This window comes from Leuresthes tenuis, unplaced genomic scaffold (genome assembly GCF_036924035.1).
Source record: "Leuresthes tenuis unplaced genomic scaffold, fLeuTen1.0.hap1 SCAF_17, whole genome shotgun sequence".
Classification (NCBI taxonomy): domain Eukaryota; kingdom Metazoa; phylum Chordata; class Actinopteri; order Atheriniformes; family Atherinopsidae; genus Leuresthes; species Leuresthes tenuis.
In genome coordinates this window covers 6,636,789-6,654,401 of record NW_027325371.1, presented here as the reverse complement: position 1 = coordinate 6,654,401, position 17,613 = coordinate 6,636,789, and the positions used below count along the sequence as shown (strand labels likewise).

The window sequence follows — 17,613 nt, the reverse complement described above, 5'->3', positions numbered from 1 at the left end:
TTGTCTCAGTTTCCTGTTGTTAGCTGACAGGAGTGGCACCCGGTGTGGTCTTCTGCTGCTGCAGCCCATCTCCTTCAAGGTTCCACATGTTGTGTGTTCAGAGATGGTATTCTGCATCCTTTGGTTGTAACGAGTGCTTATTTGAGTTGCTGTTGCCTTCCGATCATCTGGAACCAGTCTGCCCATTCTCCTCTGACCATTTTCACTGGATATTTTCTCTTTTTTGGGACCGTTCTCTGTAAACCCCAGAGATGGTTGTGCATGAAAATCCCAGTAGATCAGCAGTCTCTGGCACACTCAGACCAGCCCGTCTGGCACCAAACAGGGTGTGAGGAGCTAAAAAAAAAAAAAAAACTCAAAGCGACACTTAACTCAGATCAGATTTATTGTAAAAACGTAACGGTAAAACGAATAAAAGTAACATTACGTTCAAAATAGAAAAAAAAACAACAATTCTAAACCGTTTCTCATATCCAGCTATATCAGCTAGTGCACAAACTGGAACAAACACATTTGTGTGTTTATCCACAGAAGGACGAGCTAACAGACAGGTCAGGCACTTAGATAAGGGATAGATAGATGTACAGTGGGTGCACCAATAAAATACATTCAAAGACAGGAGAAAAGAGAGAGTGAGAAGAGGACATAAAGTGAAAATAAAGCAAAACACTGGTGACAAGTACTTTGGAAGACAGTTGGCCAAATTCCACATCAACACAGGGATAAAATAATTTAAAAGCCTCTAAAATAACACACTTCATCTGTTACTATACATTGTTCTCATGATATTACACAAACTAGTGCAGTAACTCCTGGCATCTAACAGTCATTTCTCTTCCACAGCGTGTAGGCTTCCCGTCCTACCATTTGTGCGCGCTGCCGTTCACTTTCCAAGGTGTAGTTTTAGTTTTTGTGCGTTCGTCATAAACAAAACCGTCAAACGTAAAAGCCGTTCGTTTCTCCTCTCCAACAAAGCCAACATTAACCGAGGTCAGTGCAAAGTCTGGTGTCAACTGACGTGGCCCCATGAGATCTCCAGCAGTACTCGCTCTGGTCATTATGTACACAACAGTAACGAAACATCCACACGGGTTTCCTATTCAACGTCTACTTACATGTAACAGTTACAAGTTTTGGATAAAACAAGTTGTTCTACAGTTCATTATTAATTTTCTTGCTGTGAGACACATTTGAATACATTTGTTGATGAGAAACAGTACTTAAGGTGCATGCTGCCAAGAGGCTAACTGTCTAATATCAAAGTCCTAAACACCAAATATGTAGCTGCTTTGTAAATATCCCACTTACATCACCGGAGATACATCTGCTTACGCCGACTTAAATGTCAGAATGATGAGAAAGAAGCTTTGTGCTGTTAACGAGCGCATTCCACAGAAGGAGCTGCTCATAGTTAATAACATTTGAATGCCTTAAAAGTTAGAGGTTTATGTTTTCTTCAAATTTCATCATCTAGTTTCTTGGATTTGCTAATTTTCTCTCCTGCTTGACGTGTTAGAACATTGCATATAGTTGTTAACATTGCTTTCCAAAGCAAGCATTCAAACCACTAAGTGGTTTTCTACGAGTCCCCACAGAAGGGGACGTCTGTTAAAGCTGCCCGAGCAGACCGACGGGGACAGCCGTCCGTCTCCTCGGGCCGGTGAGTTCAGCAGGAGTGCATTAGTGGGCTGAGAGGGAGGGGTGGTGCTGCTGGTCGTCCGAACTGGAATTACTGGGCTACTGCTGAAACATGTGCAAAAATGGCTGTTTAAACAACCAGTGGTGCCCATTCGCTGGGTTTGCGTCCATACTGGGTGAAGCACAGGAACAAGAGAAGAGAATATAAATCAGTCAAGAGGCAGAAAATGTGGGAAAGTTAAAGCAGCACTGAAAGAAGCTTTACCATAAAAATCCAGCTGGCATTTACTGTATACAGAGGCCTGTTTTCACCACAGTGATGAAAAACAAAAGCTTATGCAAGCCAATATAATCAGAAACCATCTCATTATATTGATTTATTATTTTAAGGCTCGAACAGCCAAGCTTAACATTATTCATTAACCTGACATAAGGCGGCTTGTTGTGATTTAACTGGTTAAAGTCTGAGTAAAGAAAAGTCGAAGATTAGCTTGTAATGTCAGCTAAAATCACGTTTTACCGCTTAAAACATGTTAATGGAGAGACTTCAGGTGTGTGATCCCAACGTCATGATGCTGCAGAGTCATGACAGCGAGACCACCCCGAGCAACAGAATGAGCATTTTTCTTTGGTGTTAAACTCAAAACGCAGATTTACTCAGACTTTAATTATTTTCATCATCGTGAGGAGAAGCAGGGATTTCCTCTCATGAGATATTTCTTATTCTTCCTTCCATCAGAGAAGAATGTTCGTCTGGATGAGAACGAACATACTGTCGGTGCCCAGTCACCTGCACTTTCAGTTGGCGAAAGGATGCTTTTTATTGGTGGGGACAGACTAAGTTGATTCACAGTGTGAAGTGACAAAAGCCAAAGAGAACACTGGAAAAAACGGCATGTAGGTGTCACCGTTGTTACGGTTTCCAGGAGTACGATCTTCACACGAAGCAACAGTGAGCAAGTGCAAAGTAAGCAGAGACGCCCAAAAGCTCTGTTTGTCTTGTACACACAGATGCCGTGAGTTTAAAAATCTTTATTATGGAAAATGTGTTTAAAAGTCTACGTTTTTCTGTGCAAACACAGAAGAAAACGTTAGTTTTGGACAGGACCTTAGTGTGTACTCATGCATCCTTCCTGACACTCATCAAATGAACCAAAATCTCATTTGACTTCATTATTTTCTCAAGATAGTTCATCTATGACACCACTTCAGTTTTTTTTTTTTTTATCTCTGGCATAAAACACGTTCATCTGCTCACCCAGAACAGTTTGGTGAAAGTCGGCATCCTTTGGAAGATATTTAGATCACTCGAGATCCGCATTTATCCATATAACAGGAGAGAACAGGGCAGAGACAATGCAGCCTCTAAATAAGGCATCATCTGTCTTTATTTCACCAATACTTTAAGACAAATGAATGAATGAACGTGTACTATTGCTATGTTACTTCAGTGGGATGACTTCATCGATGCGAGCTGCAAAGTCGTCAAAATCTAAGAAACATCCTGCCATGTTGCACAAAACTAACAGTAGCAAACTCCGTGTGAAGTTTCGGATCTCGAGTGATCTAAATAGCATCCGAAGGACGCCGACATTCACCAAACGGTGACTAGATGAACGTATTTTATGCCAGAAATAAGGTCCTGGTTTAAAAAGAACAAACTTCTCCTCTAAGCTCCAGGTTGTGTTTTTCTGCTTCACAGTTGTACATAACAGAAAGCTGAATGTGTTGTGATTTTGGAAAGAAAAAGAAAATACAAAACGGACATGAAACACAGTCTCATGTCATCGACATCAACATCACATCTTTATTCTGTCGGGTGTGTTTGGTTTTCTCCGTATAAAAAGCTGTAAGTCACTATTCAAAAGCTGAAGATAAAAATGACCAGGGACTATAATCCAGTCACTTCCCTTCTACCGCCAATCTGAGCAACCAGAACTGAAATTCTGTTAACGTAGACTCAAGCAAGCTGTGACGTTCAGTGTAAGGTGCTGCAGAGTGAACCACGGTGCTCTCACCTGAATATCAGTAAGCTCTTTGTAGAACCTCTTTGCCAGATCTGGACCGTGCTGCATGGTCGGGATTTGGTACGTCTGAGTAAAAAGAAAACGGAGAGAACTTACGGTCAACAGTGTTCGAGATGTCGTAAAAATAAAAGACCGTGAGAATAATATATCAAACTCTCATCCATCCTTCTATGCACGCGTTGGAATCAGCTCTCTAATCACACCCTGGCAAGGTAACACATTACAAAGTTCAATTTCAGTTCTTTGAATGAGGCTCACTGTATGCCAGACACTTTATTTCTAAATGGTGCTCAAAGTTTTAGTTTTGGTATTAGCATCATGTGATCCAAATCTTTGACCCTGATATTAATGGCTCTTGGCTATAAACCAGCAAAGAGGTGGAGCTGATCTGGAACCAGCTTTCCGTCAGCTCTTTGCATATCAAACCATCTTTGCATCAGGTTATTCCTCCTTGGTCAGACACTTCCAACAAGCAGCAAATTGCACTGACAGGTGCATGCAGCCTCTCCAGTGTTGCCTCTTTTCCAATACGCGGTACCATACAGACACGGATCACCTTTTTTATTCTTCAAACACTTTTTGGATACTACCTCAGCAGAGATTCTGTACAAGCCGAGTCTAAACTATATGGTGACAAGGAAACACTGAAGTGAAACATGTTTATTAAGCACAGGTATGGATCACTCTGCAGGTCAATCTTTGTTTCTCTGCTGACAGGAGCAGAGCTCCGTGGCTCTCAGTCATTGTTAATATCTCCCAAAAGCTATTCAAACCCGACTCTTCACTCCTCACTTATAAATCGATTTGGATTAAAGTGTCTGCTTAATCAAAGTAGTGACGTAGATTTTCACACAAAGTGCATCTCGCAGTGATGAAAAACAGCGGATCTTATTTACGCAATCTAGATACACGACCAAAAGGCAGAGGTGCTACCTTTCCTCTGTAGAGGAGGCTGCCGACTGGACAGACGACGCAGGCCGTCCCTGCTCCAAACACCTCCAGGACTCTTCCAGCATCCAGGGCCCCGAGCAGCTCCTTCATGTCCATCGTGCGCTCCGTCACTTTAAACTCACCCTGGAAGAACACAGACAGAGAAGGACTTGGAGAGGAGAACATGACCTCTTATAGCCGTTAATGAGTCCTGGTAGAACACATCAAGGAATTCAGAGTGGAGGGATGAATATGTAACATTCTCCAGCATTTCACAGATAAATGCAGTAAGTGGACTAATAAATAGCTTAGTGCTCATTCTGCGAAGCCACTGCTCACAGCTGCTGCACTGGAGAGAGAAATGTGGGGCTCCTTTTCTTAAATTGGAACTTGCACGCATCACTGTGTGGAGGTTGGTTCAGTCGTCTTACCCAGGCTCTGCCCAGGTCCAGCAGGGACTGTCTGGTCACTCCTGGGAGAATAATCCCGTCCAGAGGAGGAGTCACCAACTCCCTCTCTGCAAACACATAAAATACTTTGACCTGCACCGAAAGACAAAGGTGTTTCTACCAGGACAAACACAAAAGACCTTTAACAAACCCAACGGAGAGCAACTAAAAGTCTGACCTCCTTTCTCATTGGTCCAGTAGATGAAGAGATTCATGGTGCCGACTTCTGTGATCTCCTCTTTCTCTCCATAGAGCCACAGGACCTGCTGACAGCCTTGTTTCGATGCCTCGTTCTGCACTGCTATTGTTGGCCCGTAGTTACTGAAGACAAAAGACAGTTAGATACACTACAGACAAATACTAGCGTTATTGTCTATCTATCTGCCTTATCTTTGGTGTCTTTCTGATGAGAGCAATCAGCAGGTTTCAGGAGGTTAAAGTTGACATTTTATTGTATTTCAGATGCAAAACAGTGTGCTCTCAGTTGCGTGTGGTGTTTAAATGTAATTCTTTTTGAACTTTAAACGTGTTTCTTGTTGCCACATTTTTCGTTTTATCCACGCATTTCCTGTTGTTTCACCTCTCAGCGCCACTCTACTTTACAACCACTCATGGAATTTATGACACAAGCAACATTTCTGAAGCTGGTAACCACAGCTGGGCAGCTAACTTCTTTAGGGCTACAGCCAAGAAAAACATCACAGAAATACAAGTATTTCAGAAGAGTAAAGAAGTGGTTTTCCGTCTTATGTACCAACAGAAAAATGTTCACGCATTGGGGGAAGAATCCTGCAGATAAGTCTGATCAGTGTCAACAGATCACTGTGGTCAGTCTGCACCGAACTTCCAGAGAAATTAGGCAGGTGTCCTGCCAGGCAACACCTGCGGACACCTGTTACATATTCAAGTCACATTCCTTTTAACAGGGGTTCCTTCCAAAATCACTTCTTTCAAAAAGTCAAATGTAAGCAGCAAACAGCAACAGTGTGCTTTAACAGACAAACGCACATTAAATAAACATCTTAGTGCAGCAGTCCCAAACAAACCAACGGCTGCTCTGAATGACTCTCCTCCTGACTACTGCTGCTAAATCAGGCTTCAAAGTTGAAGTGTTTCCTCGTCTTTGGAGGGCACATTTTTGGCTTCGTGATCTAAGTGGGTGTTCATTGAGATGATCCAATGACACAGGAGCTAATGAATCATGGCTGATTAGATTACAGCAGAGCGTCAGAGTCTGTGGTGCAAACAGCTATTAGTGTTATTCATTCACACTTCCCCTGCTACTGCGGTTTCTTTAGTGTTTCTGCACCTGATCGTTGGATTATCTTTACATCCAACGGGCTGAAAAACAGCTCAAGATGAAGAGAATATCTGATTAAAACAAGCTCAGATCCTTTAATGCATCCGAGTTGAACAAGTCAAATCAATGATGCTGAACAACCTCTGTGGTTAAAAACTCAGATTTACAACAACTGAGACCCATAACATTAACCACTTCCTGATAAATCACTTTAAGATTAAGATCAGATTTTATTGTCATGCATACAGTGATGCACGAGATTTCTCCTCCGCTTTTAGCCCATCCAGGTTGGCACCTGTTGAACACACACACGCACAGGGTCACACACTCGTGGAGACTGATGCCGTACACTGGAGCGGGGGGGGGGGCAGCCATTCACAGCCCCCGGAGAGCATGGGGTACAGTGCCTTGCTCAAGGGCACCTCCACCATGACAAGGAGGTGGACCGACACCCCTCCCGCATTATCTTGGCGTCTTAATTTGGGTTTGAAAAGCTCGATTTCACCCGATTTTGCTCAGACTAACATGTTAACATTTGTACGTTGATCTGCTTCAGCTAAATGTTCTCATCCGTGCCAACGATGATCTACGTTTTCACTCACTGGATAGAACCTAAATGAGGAAACGTGTAAAGCAAAGACCTGGAGCCGTCCATCTTTCAGCGGAAAGGGGGACGTCACCTTGGCTGTGTTTTGACTGGATGTGAGTTTTATTCTTTATCATTTACCAAACTGGTCCATAAACAATTCCAACGTTATCATTTGTCACCTCCTTGTTGTTACGCTGTGATGTGGCCTTCTTCATCTGCTTTGAATTAGAGCAATACTCTTTTTATAGTTCCAGTTCTTGTGTGTACAACCTTTACAGACGACAATAGTAAAGATTTAAACAGAACTTCTGATAGTGACCGACAACATAAAGGTCTGCACCCACGCAGGGGAGCTACTAAAGCCCCTGATCATGCATCTGCAGTTGGATACATACACAGAAATTAAGCTGAAAGCAAAAATTAACACATAGTTCACCTCCCCTTTCCACTTGGGTTCCCAGATACAGCTACATCAGCTCTGTTTTTGACTGATGGACATTAGGACTTGATGCCAAACAGAAGAAACGCAGGATAAAAAAAATCCATCATCAGTGGGCGATGTGATTTTAATCAAACGGCCCATGCATAGGAGCTGAACTGAGATCCACTCACCCTCCCATCTTGTACGCCCCCACACCTCCTTTCCAAGCTCTGACAAACGACGGGTCGGCCAGCAGAGAAACCGGGTTGAAGGATCCTGTGGTAAAGTAGGGTCCCACTGGGCCGATGATGACAAAGATCATCGCTTTACTGGGTCGAGAGACGCCGAGAGATGGCTGGATGAGGGGTGAGAGGGACGGAGAGCAAGGAATCAGCGCAACACTACAGAAGTATCCATCATTTCATCGACTCAGCTTTGGCGGGAAGCTGCACGGGTCATGTGGCTGATGCTCACCTCGGTTCCTATGAAGGTGGGTCTGATGTAGAGGCTGGCGTCCTGGGAGTACGGGACCCACTCTTGGTCGATCTCCACCAGCTTCTTGATACACTCCACGAGTTCAACTTTCTCAAACAGCTGCAAGGAAAATATATTTCTTATGTTATCTCATTTTGTGCAATATGAGATTTTTCCATTTCATGGTCTGACATCTTAAATATCATTCCAACTGAGATACATCTTTGTTGAATATGCAGACACAGTCTGGTACTTTCCTCCAGAGCTGAATGTTCGTGCACACTGAATTTGAAGTGAAAATGACTGGGCATGCGGTACCCTAAAGAAACATTTAACTACCATAGATCCATTCATGACAAGCAAATCTCATCTTTATTTACTTCTTCAGCAAGAATAATCTTCACTTATTAACAGCTGCAAAATATCTGATATTTTCACTGCTGTTAAAGTTGTTACTGTGATGTTGAACAGGCCAAATGCCAATGCATTCCCCAGATCAATGTAGGGCTGCCATGATTGTGAGATTAATTAACGATTATCTTACAAACAACTGGATTTCACCACTTGGTCATTTTATGCCTCCACTGTAGTATAAGCCTCCTTAATTATTCACATAATTCACCTATTGTTGGAAATCAATAGTGGAAACATGAATAAAGTTTACCGTTTATCTTTAAGGGTATCTAAACAGAGGGAAGGTGCAACAAGCTGAAGCCTTTAAAGGCGTTGGCTATCAGTCATTAACACTTCTGTTTGTTCCACGTTGCTGTTTTCATACAGGTGAATGAAGAAGACTGCGCAGATCACACTTATCTAATACAATCACAGTTAAATAGTTGTGCAATAATAGCGGCAGGCCTAGTAAAGTGATGTTGAATAGAACAACAAGTGGTTTCGTGTGGAATATATTTCCCTGTTCGTGTTACTGGGAATCTCCATGCATAGGTGGGGCACTGTTGTTTCATGCTCCAGTGACAGAATGAAACATAATCCAGTAAGTCCAGTTTGAGGGACAGATTTGTGAGAATTAAGAGGCTGCCAAGAGGTCTGTAATATTCCAAGACAGGATTTTAAAATGATTCAAGCACATACATACACCCAAGTGGCTCTTGCAGAATAATTTGTATTGTATTACAGTAAAAGTTCTGTCTGGATCAGCTTTTTTTTTTTTTTTTTTTAAATCCGAGTCTACTTGGCAGCACTGATGCAGTGACTCAGATGAATGAGGCAGCTGCATTTTGACATGCTGAACAAGCCCTTGCTGTTTCATCGTGATCGAAAAGCTTCTTTCAGACGCGTTATCACTCTGATCACAATGGTACAATGTGGTTTGGCGTGAAAAACTCACAGGAAGGCAGCTTCTGTCCGCACTCCGATGCATCCTCGCCATGTTCAGCATAGGTCTGAACAGACGGATGTGGTTGTCGACTCCACGAAACGCCTTCATGCCCTCAAACAGCTGGAAAGATGCCGTAAAATACACAATACGGCAAAAAGTGATCAACCATTCACAAAAGCATTGTTTTTTTTATGCTTCACCAACATTTGTCAGTCACATTTTGCATTATTTAAAAATATATCTTGAGAAGATGTTTGTGCTTATTTATTCTTTGGGTTGTCAAATGTCCATCTTGTGAGTGTGTGTCACAGTGACAACGCAGTCATCCCTACTACTAAACTTTAGCTGTATTATCTAAAATTCAGTTATCGGTGGCACTGGAAAAGAAAGAGTCGTTGCATCTGATGAAAAAGATGCCACAGTAGATGCCTCCCATACCTCTATGGAGTAGTGCAGGGCAGAGGAGGCTGGGTGCAGCGACAGGTTCTGGAAAGGTTTGATCTGCGGAGCCTCCCAGCCGTCCTTCTCTGACCAGCAGATGGTCAACATGTGGTCGGAGAACTGCTTGCCAAACAATAAGGTGGAGGGGTCGGGCTTCGGCTTGCATGCTGAGCTGCGTTCAATGGTGAGATCTGTTGCCTGAGGTGGAGACGGACAAGCGAGCCGGAGAGACAAAAGTGGAGGAGACGAGTGCAGAGCAGGCCACGAATACAGTGATTGTTTTTAAATCATAGATATTGACAGAGCATGCTTCAGCACATTTAGTGGGGTGTTACAAAGAGACAGTTGAGATGTTGACTTGTCTGGTCAATTAATCAGGTTCAATTAAACTGAGTTGAATAATTACAACAGAAAGAGAATAAGAGAAAGAAAAAGGAGGAAAGAGACTTTAAATACAAGCCAACTTGTACGAATATTACTTCCTTCTTTCCATGGTGCTTTATAAACATCTTGTGCTCTACAAAACAAGGCACATACAGTCAGAGTACACATTGACTGGCTATAATACAGTTCTGACCAGGAAAGACAAAAATTCAACAGTTTCCTCATTACCTTGAAGGAGCTGGCGAACCGCAGGGAGCCAAAGGAAAATGGGAGGGCTTGAACAAGTCGTGCATGGAGTGCCTGCAAAAAAACCCAAACAGTTGTACATGTGACCAAAGTTTAAACGTTGCCAGGCGACAGGGAGCTACAAGTTAATTTCAGCTGACAATTATCTATGAAGACATGGGCACATAATGTTCAACAATGGGTCTGTGGGTGTGTGTGACTCTGTACCAATCGTTTGGTCTGCACGTCATCGTATGCCTGACTGAACACGTCTGTAGGACGCAGCCGGTGCTAAGTGTTGTCCTCTAAATAGAATCAAGCAGGCTATTTTGCAGGAGGAGGGATGCAAGTTGAGACACTTGTTGACAAAGAGCAAGAAAATCAGACGTGTAACAGCTAACAAATACACAATGACTGTTGAGAAAGGAAAGCAGTTTGTTGATGCCACCAGTTTGGCTAGTTTCAAGGTATTCTGCAACAGATGGTATTTACGGTGGCATCATATGAAAGCTTTTCAGAAACAGGTTTTGTGTGAGGAGTCTTGTGATTATTAGATGTTTCGTGCGTCATAAGCTGAATTTATATTGCCAGTGTTTCCAGTCTAACTTTAGGTCATATAGAAGAATAGCTTGAATGTGCTTGCTTGAACAGTATAATTATCACCTATAAAAAGCTGCAGACTGCTGTCGCAGCCTATGTGTCCAGTTTGTGGATTAGATTAGGCAAGTTTAGTTTTTCCTGCTAATATCACTGTGTGCTCTAACCCTCTGTCATGTGACCTATGTGGCATGCTTTTATAAAGCCGATGAGTGACGTGTTATCCCGTTTTCTACCCGTGGATTAACGGAGTGGAATGGAGCAAAATTGCATCAGCAAATGCTAGCATTCGTGGCTAACATCTGGTCCAGGAGGGACATTGCTAACCTCTTTCGTTACATATAGTACACATCTAAATATATAGTAAGCATACGCTTAGCTTTACTTGTACACATTTGAAACCAGTTGAAACACTGTAGAAGGTCAATATAAGGACCAATTGTTTGGTCATAGAAACAGTCATGACTGAGCCATTATCAGTGGCATGTTTTCTCCACTTCGGCACATTCACATGCACTTAAAAAACACAAATTAAACATGTTAGTTTGACACTACTGACTCCGGAGGTTGGTGAGATGTATCACGCATAAAACTTTAAATTCAATCAATCGTGAATTTAAAAAAAGTATTTACTTTACAGGCCAGTAGAATATATTAAAAGCTCTTTAGGTTTTATTTACTGCATTTTTGGGTCTTTTAGGATTGTAAATTTTCGCCAGTACGAAATAAACTATTTTTAATGTCATAATTCTGTATTAGGTTCGGTTTACTGTCCCTCCCATGCTGTAATGTTTTTCCAGTCGTGCTGGCGGGACAGACTCCGGGTGCGTGAACCAGTCGATGGAGGAGACGTTATCTTTTTTTCCTCATTAGAGGCACATTTATCGACAAGTTACGTGAATGATTAACTTGGACAATCAGTGTAAACAGATGATAAACAGCAGACACTCTGTCAATGAACTCACCGTCCGGAGGGCTGCCATCTCCTCAACGTAGTGCTGATAAAACCGAGATTATTTGTTCGTGTGGAAACAAACACTCACAGTAAACTCGAGTTCCGCTCAGCTGCTGCGAAGTTAGAAACCACGAGAACACAAAATTCCCTTCAGGAAAATCACATAAATACTTGACAAAGTTACTTAATAATCCTTCTCAAATAATATGTGACTGTTTTGAAAAAACTTCTGGTTTAAATTTTAAAATGACTTTGATTGTTCTGTGCAAAGACAAGAAGGGTGGGTGGAAAGAGCATAAAAAAGAGATTTAAATAAATAAATAGTTGTCTACTTAGATTGACCGGTTTTATTAACCAGTAGTCTTATTCAGGAAGTCACTCGAGGCGTGTCAAAAGCCTTGTATCTGACTGGCCAGGAGAAAAAGAGGTTATTGTAGGTCAAAGTGGTTGATGTTGATTGGTTGATCAGTGGGGAGGGTGCAGATCCTGTTGCATTTGGCCTAGATGTCAAAATGTTACCCCAGCTGAGCAATTTGGATAACTAAATAAATTAAACAGCACTTAAATATACAACAAGAGTAATCTCCAAGTTTTTAAAAGCATTTAGTGTTTTTGTGATGTAACAAGCACATATGTCCGTGTTAGACACATCTATGTGTTACAGCAGCTACTCCACAGCCAAGGGGAAACTATGGAGAGCGGGACAGTCAGGTTGGGATCTGGCTCTTGAAGCCGTAGTTGAGTTCAGCTCCTCCGCTGAGCAGCAAGTCGATGCCGGTGCAGAAGGTTGCGTCAGCAGCCAGATACAATGCAGCCAGTCCACACTCAACTTCTGTCCCCATTCGACCCATTAACTGTTTGAGGCAAAAACAACACATGTGACTGGTTTGGTAACTTTCTTGTGTTTGTGTGTGCGCACATGTTCATACGCATGCAGCTGTTCTCACAGCTGCTAAGTCATAAAGCCAGCTTGGCTCTCATGTTACTCAAACCTACATACTACTACATGAGAAGACTACACACTACTTCATTCAATGTAGGCATAAAATTAGGGTCCACATTTTCCATATTTTCTTGTTCAACAACGCAGTAAGAACTGTAGCCTGATAACGACCGGCAGTCTATAACGACTTGTTTCATTCCAGTTTAGCTGCTCAGCTTTGTTTACTCAGCTCTACTCAAAACTCACCTGTAGACACAGACCTGATTATAAGATAATTTCCCATGATCATCAAGGGCATCTCGCTGCTGCTAAACTCTTGACTAATTCATAGTTTCTAACGTTTTTTTGTTCTACTTGTAAACTTTCCTGAGCTCACCTGAGCATTTTCTCCCATTCTGATGGCGGCTGCAGCATCCGGCGTCTGTCCTGCGAGTTCTTCCCACAGAGGGGTCATCACGTTACCCGGAGAGATGCTGCAACAGATGTCAGACATCATCAGCCAAAGAAAGTGTTAGTGCATTAAAAGCACAAGGCATAGAGTGTTGGTATGTCATTTCTGATCTCCATATTCAGAAAAAGAATTTGTATTTTTTTTTTTATATGACATTTATCCAATTGAAACAGACACATTTCAAAGTTTTATATGACCATCGACCCATCAGCAGATAATATACAGAACATTTCCATGGACTAAACTAGTTGTATCTATCTTTTTGGCTTATGAGTTTGGCTTATATTGTTTAATTTTTAATTCTAAACTTCAGAATCTTTAAAGATGGACATTTGTAGAAGCAAAGATGTGAGAAAACATGAAGTCAAAATGTGAATCTAAACAATTGTGTCATTTTTTCTTTCTACCTCTCCAGTTGTTGAAGAAGTACAGAATCTTTACTCAAAAACTTAAGAAAAGTACTTAGAAAATAAAAGTCAAGAACTCAAGTGAAAGTGAAAAAAATACAAGCTCTGAAATAAGCATAAAAAGTAAAAAGTAACCTTTGGAAAGAGAAATCCTCCAGCTGTTTCAATGCAGAGCTATCTGAGCCTAACATCATAATAACATATAAAGAATATCCAACCTTTTTGATTTGAAAGAAAAGAAAATTATAATTAAAAAATACAGACAGGGCAGTCAGCCGTGGGCACCATCCGTGTAAATCACAACCAAACTTCATGTTAGAAAAGCGCATAATTTTCATCAAAAACAGTAAAATTAAAGTAACAAGCCTCTTCATTTAAACACGAAAGTATGGATATCTGTGTTGAGCTGTAACAGGTGAAAGTAAAAAGCTTAGATTTAAAGGAAAACTCAAAGAACAACAGTAATTAAATACTATTCTGTGCAAAAGTCATGAACCAATCCTCATTTATTCATTTACTGGCAAGAAAAAAGGGAAATAGGTGCCGTGATTTCTTGTAACATGTAGAAACAGATATAAAAATACAGTATATAGAGAAGAAAAACAGTTTATACAGCACTAATGAGCTTGAGCGTTAATATTCAATGTGAGCATCTTTACTCTTCTCACAGCCTGAACCTGTTTGAACCATAAGAATGTATTTCCACTGTGTACAAAAACAAACTGTACATGTGGTGAAATCAATGTCAGCAGAGATAATTTGTATGCAATGTCTTTTTTCTTTCTTAGTGTTGTGAAACTGAAGAAACCAGAGAAAAAGTAACTAGTCTTCCTTACCAGTTTACTCTGACTCTGTATCGACTCTCATCAACAGCCATTGCCTTTGTCATGGAAATGATCGCCCCCTGGTGGAGAGAATATCACATTACAGGAGTCTTTCTCGGGCTAATATTAAAGAAACTATTAAACATGTTACATTGACATTTACCTACTTTAGTAGCAACGTAAGGTGCAGCATCTCTCTGACCGATGGTGCCAACAAGACTGGAAATATTTATGATGTTTCCCTGACGCTGTCGCAGATATGGTAATGCAAACTGTAGAAAGACAAAGGTTGGAAATACAGTGTTGATGAGCACGAGGAGAAAGTCTGTGGTATCAAATAAAAAACATCCTGTAATAACTTCCTTTTCAGGCTTTTATTTTTTTAGTTTGATTACATTTTTCCAAAACTTTGTTTTTAATGACAGACTCAAACCTAGTGCATTCATGCAGCCCCATCTCACACTCCTCTCTTTGTGCTTCTCTGTCAGGACTCTGCATTCACAGTTACATTTCTGTCCAGGTTTATACCAGACATGGACACCATGTGTGCCATCTTTTATCAATCCCAAGTCTGAGGCACTTCCTTATCTTTACTTTAGAGGCAGACTGTGCAAACAGCAAACTATCAGGGACATTAATTTAACGGTATGGTCCCTTCAGCTCTGATTCATGGTACTATACTGTCTCTATAATGCCTAATTACAGCTATATTAACGTTCTTCTTTGGTCAGTGATTCTCCTCCATCTGGAAGGTGATACATCTGAATCACCTAACATTGAAGTGATGCTGCATTTACATTGTATTGTACTGTGCACAGTCCTGAACCAACCCTTGTTTCTTTGTATACTGCCAAGAAAACAGGAAACAGATGCAGTTATTTATTCAACATGTGCAGACATTTGCCTGTTTATGAGGCAAAAACAGTTTGAACAAATCTAATAAGCTTGAAAGTGAATATTTGGTCTGAGCACCTCTATTCTTCAACACAGTCTGAACCCTCTGGGACAAGCTTTCTGTCATTTCTTTAAGGAGTCTTCAGGAATAGTTCTCCAGGCTTCTTGAAGGATATCCCAAAGCTCTTCTTTGGATGTTGGCTGCCTTTTGTTCCGTTCTCTGTCAGATGATCCCACACTGCTTCAGTAATGTTGAGGTCCGGGCTCTGGGGAGGATTTATCCCTCCATAAGACCTGTTGCCACCGATTTTCAGTCCACTTCTTGTGTCATTTGGCACAGCTCAGCCTTTTCTCCCTGTTTCCCTTCCTTAAGAACGGCTTCTTGACAGCCACCCTTCCATGGAGACCATTTCTGATGAGGCTTGGGCCAACAGTAGATGGATCAGCTGAAGGTCCACATGCATCTCTCAGGTCCTGTGTCAGGTCTTTGCTGGATTTTGTCCTTTTTCTTAAGGACATCACTTTCAGACACTGTTCATCTGCTTATGTAGAACTAAATTAAAGAAAGAACAAACGCTGTGTCTTTGTGACAGGCTGCTAGTAAAGTCCTAAAGATACACCTTAAAATGGGTTCTTTGCCAAGCTGCCTTGTGTGTAAGCAACACTGAGTCATCCTTGGAGTTAGGTGGCTTTTTGATATTGGAAACAGTCATAGGTAAAATTTAAGTGGCTTCAATAAAAACAACAACAAAAAAACACATTCCTCTGAAAACAGAAAACCAAGAAAACCACTTTAAACGTTTACAGGATGGTCTGACTGAGTCAGATTTGTGTTTTCTAGAGGCAACATTAACTGAAGAAATACATCTTTAAATCATTTGCACACACACACACAAAGTACACCAACCTACTTTTGAAGCCAAAAAGTAGCTGACAAGATTGAGATTGAGCAGATCTCTGAACTCCTCTGCTGTGGTGTCATCAGTGGGTTTATGAGGAGGGTCTGAAGAAGAAGATTTAAAAAAAAAAAAAAGCTAAATTAAGCAGCAGTTGAATCCTTATGACCCTATATCTGCAGGAGGAAGAGAAGTGCAAAACTCACGCCAGCCTGCATTGTTGACCAGACAGTCGATGTGACCATAGTGCTCCACCGTGACTGTGATCAGTTTCTGACACAGAAATACTAATTAAAACAAACTCTGATCCAGCTTAAATCACTGAAGTCCACAGGTCTTGTTAATATCAGCAAACTGTAAACCATGCACACCCCAGGCAGGCATGAGCACCAGATTTACACTTTACCTTGATGTCTTCTTCCTTGGAGACATCACACCTGACAAATTTGCATGAACCTGGTCCACTTGTGTTAAGCTGCACCTCCAGAGCCTCACCAGCTGCTCCTAAAAGACATGCATGATTTAAGTGAAATGTACAGCATTTTTAAAAGGCCACATTTGTTGCATGTACTGTAGAAAATACAGTGTCAATATAATCTGTTCTTTGGATTTAATTGACTGAATTCGACGTTACATCATTTTCAGCCACAGTAAATGATAAAGAAACAGGATTTAAATCCATATGACTGACCTCTTGCACAAAACACGACGTTGGCTCCATTTTCCACTAAAAAAAAGAAAAGTTTTAGTGCTCCACTTCTTGCTGCAATCAAACAAGTTTACAGCTTACTGTAGATATGAATAATTACCATACCAAATGTTTTGACAATCCCTCTGCCAATGCCTTTGGATCCTCCAGTGACAATAACAACTTTGTTGTGGTAGCGGAGGGACATTTTGTTGGTGGATGTGCTGATCTGGTCGAAAACCCCGCAAAGCTGCGCTGCTGTCAAACAGCGCGACCTGACCGCACGCCAGTCAGTCAGGAGCGATTACTTATTCCATATTTAAGTCTCGGAGTTCTCACAGCAGGTTTCTGTCAATCCCACTTTGTCAAAAAACCACCTTATGTCACCGCAGTTTGTTTGAGAGGTTCAAATAGGGAGTTTGTTTAGCTGCGTTCACGTGCTGTCAGGACGACTGGAAATCACAGTGAACCGTAAAACTGTCCACAAAGCAGAGCGTTTTAAAATGTAATTTCAAAAGTACAGGTTTTTAGTACGGCTATGTGAATATACCTGCATTTCAATTCAATTGATGGCATTTGATGCTCACAATTTACTTGGGAAATGTTATATCGGGAAAATGCTGGTGAAATATAAAGGGTTTTGAAATTTCTTTTGACCTTTGAACAATAGGCTACCATATATTTGAAATATTCATCATCAAAAACAAACATCTACACACAGCCCAGTCTTTTTAAATCACA

The 17,613-nt window shown here is 41.3% G+C and overlaps 2 protein-coding genes across 3 annotated transcripts; both read right to left on the bottom strand.

Annotated features, from left to right (window-relative positions):
* Nucleotides 1–1,539: 1,539 nt before the first annotated feature.
* On the bottom strand, nt 1,540–11,895 carry bcat2 (branched chain amino-acid transaminase 2, mitochondrial). Of its 2 annotated transcripts, none has more exons than XM_072368824.1 (11): nt 11,780–11,895; nt 10,221–10,292; nt 9,606–9,806; nt 9,177–9,287; nt 7,829–7,948; nt 7,546–7,709; nt 5,223–5,365; nt 5,027–5,112; nt 4,599–4,739; nt 3,657–3,731; nt 1,540–1,810 (listed from the first exon to the last, which is right to left on the bottom strand). In XM_072368824.1, the coding sequence occupies exons 1-11, from the start codon at nt 11,795–11,797 to the stop codon at nt 1,769–1,771; spliced, it is 1,173 nt and encodes a 390-aa protein (XP_072224925.1). In that variant the 5' UTR covers nt 11,798–11,895; the 3' UTR covers nt 1,540–1,768. The 2 variants fall into 2 exon arrangements, with proteins under 2 accessions (XP_072224925.1, XP_072224926.1); XM_072368825.1 differs by lacking the exon at nt 11,780–11,895 and adding an exon at nt 10,446–11,734 and having other exon boundaries at nt 9,606–9,997.
* A 206-nt stretch (nt 11,896–12,101) lies between these two features.
* On the bottom strand, nt 12,102–17,299 carry hsd17b14 (hydroxysteroid (17-beta) dehydrogenase 14). The gene is made up of 9 exons (XM_072368830.1): nt 16,999–17,299; nt 16,876–16,911; nt 16,591–16,688; nt 16,391–16,457; nt 16,200–16,291; nt 14,562–14,666; nt 14,407–14,474; nt 13,089–13,185; nt 12,102–12,623 (listed from the first exon to the last, which is right to left on the bottom strand). The coding sequence occupies exons 1-9, from the start codon at nt 17,078–17,080 to the stop codon at nt 12,477–12,479; spliced, it is 792 nt and encodes a 263-aa protein (XP_072224931.1). The 5' UTR covers nt 17,081–17,299; the 3' UTR covers nt 12,102–12,476.
* Nucleotides 17,300–17,613: the final 314 nt, after the last annotated feature.

Bases quoted from the DNA above. Each gene is read 5' to 3' on its own strand.
- bcat2 (XM_072368824.1), bottom strand. The intron at 9,807-10,220 runs GTAATGAGGAAA...TCTCCACCTCAG, and splicing joins GGTTCGCCAGCTCCTTCAAG to GCAACAGATCTCACCATTGA. The intron at 3,732-4,598 runs GTAGCACCTCTG...CTTTTTACTCAG, and splicing joins GCCTCCTCTACAGAGGAAAG to ACGTACCAAATCCCGACCAT.
- hsd17b14 (XM_072368830.1), bottom strand. From the start codon at position 17,080: ATGTCCCTCCGCTACCACAACAAAGTTGTTATTGTCACTGGAGGATCC. The intron at 14,475-14,561 runs GTAGGTAAATGT...TCTCTCCACCAG, and splicing joins CACCTTACGTTGCTACTAAA to GGGGCGATCATTTCCATGAC. The intron at 12,624-13,088 runs GTGAGCTCAGGA...TGCCTCAAACAG, and splicing joins GAATGGGAGAAAATGCTCAG to TTAATGGGTCGAATGGGGAC.